General features: G+C 37.1%; 1 protein-coding gene across 1 annotated transcript; it reads right to left on the bottom strand.

The window, feature by feature from the left end:
- Nucleotides 1-1,580: 1,580 nt before the first annotated feature.
- Nucleotides 1,581-4,338, bottom strand: LOC109184068 (40S ribosomal protein S7-like). The gene is made up of 6 exons (XM_019334100.1): nucleotides 4,230-4,338; nucleotides 3,710-3,794; nucleotides 3,530-3,603; nucleotides 3,317-3,440; nucleotides 2,043-2,225; nucleotides 1,581-1,926 (listed from the first exon to the last, which is right to left on the bottom strand). The coding sequence occupies exons 2-6, from the start codon at nucleotides 3,782-3,784 to the stop codon at nucleotides 1,807-1,809; spliced, it is 576 nt and encodes a 191-aa protein (XP_019189645.1). The 5' UTR covers nucleotides 3,785-3,794; nucleotides 4,230-4,338; the 3' UTR covers nucleotides 1,581-1,806.
- Between the last annotated feature and the right edge of the window lie 300 nt (nucleotides 4,339-4,638).

Here is a 4,638-nt window from a genome sequence, read left to right as displayed (position 1 = left end):
CCAAGGGGAAAAAACTGAATTTTCATTCCAGTGTTGGGCTCACAAAGCAGGGTAGACCCATATACATCATCATACGAGGCCCACAAAGTAGCATATGCGACCCATGCAGATCATCATACTAGGCCTGCAAAGCAAGGTAGGCAGCCCAAAGAAAATAAAACAATTATGACTGGGCTTGCAGGGTAGGCGGCCCGGCCCATACACACCATCATATGGGGCCCGCAAAGTAGGGTTGGCAGCCTCGTACACATCATCATACGGAACCCGCAAAGAAATGTAAGCGGACCTTACATATCATCCTTGATGGGCCTGCATGTAGGGAAGGCGGCTCATCATCGCGCAAGTAGGAAAGGCGGTCAAACACCATCCTTGATAGGTTCACGTGTAGGGGAGGTCACCCAAGGATCCTGCAAGCATGAAAAGCAGCTCATCGACCCACATGTAAAGAAGGTGGTCGAGAATCAACTTTTCTGGGCCTGCAAGCATGTAAGACGGCCCAGGGAAGCAACGCACCTCAAGGGAAAACAATCATTATTGTGTGAACCATATTTTGTATACTGTAAAATAATGTACATTCAGTACAAAAATAATGTACATTCAAAACAAAAATAATGCACATTGTATTCAGGGGATGTACATTATTTTTGTACTGAGTGTACATTATATTGTATAACATACATTCAGTACAAAAATAATGTACATTTAGTATATATTAAAAATGTATATTTTGTTATGGTACATATAACACTGTGTGGACCATATTTGCCAAGGGAAAGAATCCCTTTCATTTTCTTGCAAGAAACATGCGAGAGCTAAGTCGTCTTGACGAACAGCATGTAAGGAAAGCGGTAGGGACCAAACTATCCAAAAGAGAGGAGAGTCGAATCTAGGGGGTCAAGGCGTGAAGAAGTTTAAGAATATCTATACTTTCTCTGCTCGTCAAAGACAATTAAAAAAAGTGAGTGACTTGTGACGAGCCATGGGCCCCCGAAAATTTTATTTGGAAGATCTTGGCCTAAGGGGAGTCTTTGTTTTTTTTTTTTTTTTTTTTTTTTTTTTGGGGTGAGGCTTAGACTTGAGAAGAATAAAAGTCTTGGTGAGCTAAGAAAGAAGAAAGCACGGTACCCCATAAGGAAGGGACGAAATATTAAAGGAAGTCAACCAACCAAGTTCAAACCCACAACTCTAAGCCTAACATCACGGGCAGAAAATTTGAGAGAAGCCAATCGTAGGAGTAGAGAAAAGAATTTTTCAACGGTCTAATATATATATATATACTATTATTTTTTAAAAGAATATTTTAACATTGAGTATTAATATTAGACATATTTTTATGTATCGTGCATATAAAATACTAATATGATTAACAAGGATAGAAATTGTAACCCAATCTTTAGGCATTCCCTTGAATTCACCAGCTAGCAAAGATAAAGTCTTTTGTTTTATTGAGAGGGGGGTGATAGAATAAATGAATCCCACGGCAAAGTTTATCACTCCTCCTCCTAAATACAGTCCATGCGGGCAAAGTTTATCATTTCTAACGATAGAGTCGGAATTCCCAATAACCATAACATACCATAAAACGTAACGCACCAAACACAGTATTTTAAATATGAAATTTTTCTTGAAATTAATCTGCAACATCATGACATAATAGCAAATAGGGAAGTCTCCAAAAGAAGAAATCTTAATGGTAGATGCCACTTTAGATCATTGCCCTCTAACAAAACTACAAACGCCAATGTTTCTAAAAGAACTCACTAATTTCCAGTTTGCATAAGTAACAAGCCCGAGTAGGGTGGAGCACTAAGCCTCGGTTAGAGGGTACTCGAAGACAACATCTTTACCTGAAAGCTTCCGGTAAACTGCAGAAAATGTCTCGAGCTTGTATTCTGTGTCGTTCTTCTGCTTTGGATCCAAGAACACCTGAATACAAAAGATTAGCCATTGTCGATAAATTTTTGGTTGTATTCATTCAATCTAATCGGGAAAAGAAATAACACTATGAAACAAAAGATTTATACAATTAAAGATTCACCCACCTTCATTATCTTGGATCCATCAAGGCGATACCTAACCCGCTTCCCAACAATCTCGGCAGGGACAACAACATCCTCTAGCATGGCCTCATGAACAGAAGTGAGTGTCCTGCTGCGTGGTCGTTGAACAGCAGAACCTCTCTTTGGGGGCCTCACAATCCTCCGGGTGGCAATCAGAATCACATCCTACAAAATATATCACAGATCAGTTAAGAAACAGCAAGAAATGGCAATGTTCCTGGTAGCAAACATGAAACTAAAGATTTCATCATCGAAGTGTTGAGAAAAAAAAGCAGACAAATTGAAGAACTACAACTTTAGATATCACAAGGGGAGCCCCACAAGCTCAATTAAATGTTTGATTATCAATTCCATGACCCTCTGACAGGTCTTAAATTGAGCTGAGAAAAGCATTTCTGGTAATCGCTCAAGGCCATGTCATTCAACCCTCTTAATTATTAATCCCACTGTCCCATTTTACCTGTCATGTTTACTATTCATTAGTCAAACCAACTCTTTCTTCTTTGTTTATTTTCTTTATTAGTTTTTAACTATTTTTAAATTTAAATTTTTGTGTTTTATAGTACTTTTGATGTAGTTTCTAAATATATAAATTTTATATACTAATACTAAACTTAATGTTATGAAAAATTGAATTCAAAATAACTTTAGTCAAGTCTCGTTAACCAAAAGAGATACATAAAATGGGACAGAGGGAGTAAATTTCAAGGCCATCTTTATCCTGTAACCTGTATGCACCAACCAAAATTTACAGCTAAGAACCCTTCCATGTCAAGCAAATTTTAATAAATATAACAATACAAAACTAAAAGCAGAGACCACGGACACTCTCCAATTTGCCTCGAAAAGCCTGGTGGAAAATTAAACTGACAGGCAATTGCATGCAAATGCACATTTCACGCCCAATCCTAAGCAAATATCAGCAAAAAACTTTTACCCCTCAAGGCTGCTAACTAGATAAACAAAGGGAAAGCGGGATCCTCAAACAAGAGTCCTAACTGCTGCATAGAGGGGTTTGAAATTTGAGAACTAACCATTTATATGTGAAAACGTTATAATTCATCCTAGATCACTGGTAACTACAAGCTATAATTCTTTTAAGTAATAATTTTAAAATTTTGAAATGAGAACACAAAATTATAAGCAATAGGCTATTGTTAATGGTATTAAAGCAAATACAAAAATGTTTGCAATTCAACCAAATGATTTTTTCTATAACACTCATATCCAAAAGTATGAACAAAAAAAACAGATACCTTCCCGCTGAATTTCTTCTCCAGCTCCCTCACAAGCCTAACATGAATTTTGCGGAAAGCTTTTCTCAGCCTGTACGGCACATGGATAACCACAGCCTTCTTGCTTCCAGAGACATCAATTTGTCTACAGAAAATAACAGAACATCATAGTTAGAATTGAAACAATTTTTTTTTTTCCAATAAAGCATCATAATTCATACAAATCAGGCTTACACAGCAGCATTGATGTAGAGGTCCTTCAAGTCACTCTTGAGCTCTTGGTTGGTATTTTCCAAATCAAACAAGGCCTGTTATGTTAAACATTTGGAATTCTATTAAACTGTCTATTTAAGAACTAATGTCAATGACTAGGCAGGTAAACCGTAAACGTTATCAGTACTAATTAGAGATGACCTGTGCCACTGACTCCTCAAATTCTGAAGGCTCAGCCTCCTTATCCTTCCGGATTTTTGTCAACGAGGTATACATCTTCACCGATCTACATTCAAGCATTTGATGCCAAATTTAATTAAATTTCATTTCAAAAACAAACATTTATGCATTTGATACAGAAATTCCAAGAAAAGTAAATAAAAAGCTCAAAAAATTTAAGGCAAATAAAATGCACTAAGGAAACACTAAACACTCAAAACTCATTTATACACACACAACTAGCACACTAGAGCACAAGACATTACTATGGGAGTTCCCCATGTCTGTAGCTCAATCTCGGATTAGTCGGATACTAATGTCACTAAGGATGCCGGGAGTTTCTGATCGCACAAAAAAAATTAAAAATTAATTGAAAACCACAACAACGACAACAAAAATGCAAACAACTTATGATCAGAGAATATAATGCAAAAAGTAAATTAAAAATCATATCTTTTATATGAAAAAACTGCAAGAATAATGATAACAGAGTAGAGAGTACCGGCGAATTAACCCTGATGAGTGAGCTCACTTGTGAGCGAGTAGGAAGCGCTCAGCTCTCTTTCGGCTTCGGAGACGGGGAGGAAAGAAGCCCTAGGGCTTAGAAATTTATCAACAGGTAATTGACGGCTGGGATTTGCTTATTCATTTAGCAGTGCAGATTTGATCATGGGCCATGCAGGACCTGAATTGGGTATTGAATTCTAAGCCCAAAATCTTTGTACAATAAGGATCCGTTTGGCAAATTTTACTGCGGTCCACAATGTATTGTAGTCCAGGCATCAAAATGACGTCGTTTTGTTTAATGAAAAGAAGAAAAGGCATCTGTTTCACGTCGTTCCACAAAAAGTTAACTCTGTTATTCAGTTTCATTTTGTATACATTGCAGTTTCATTTCAACACAACTACAG

The sequence above is a fragment of the Ipomoea nil genome, unplaced genomic scaffold (genome assembly GCF_001879475.1).
Source record: "Ipomoea nil cultivar Tokyo-kokei standard unplaced genomic scaffold, Asagao_1.1 scaffold1250, whole genome shotgun sequence".
NCBI classification, from domain to species: domain Eukaryota; kingdom Viridiplantae; phylum Streptophyta; class Magnoliopsida; order Solanales; family Convolvulaceae; genus Ipomoea; species Ipomoea nil.
Note: the sequence above shows the minus strand (reverse complement) of the source record. Positions and strands in the feature narration are given on the sequence as shown.

Excerpts from the sequence above, each read along its gene's own strand:
- LOC109184068 (XM_019334100.1), bottom strand. The coding sequence starts at position 3,784 with ATGTATACCTCGTTGACAAAAATCCGGAAGGATAAGGAGGCTGAGCCT. Across the intron at positions 3,441-3,529 it reads CTCTACATCAATGCTGCTGT|ACAAATTGATGTCTCTGGAA; the intron begins GTAAGCCTGATT and ends TATTTTCTGTAG. Across the intron at positions 2,226-3,316 it reads AGAAGAAATTCAGCGGGAAG|GATGTGATTCTGATTGCCAC; the intron begins GTATCTGTTTTT and ends TATATTTTGTAG.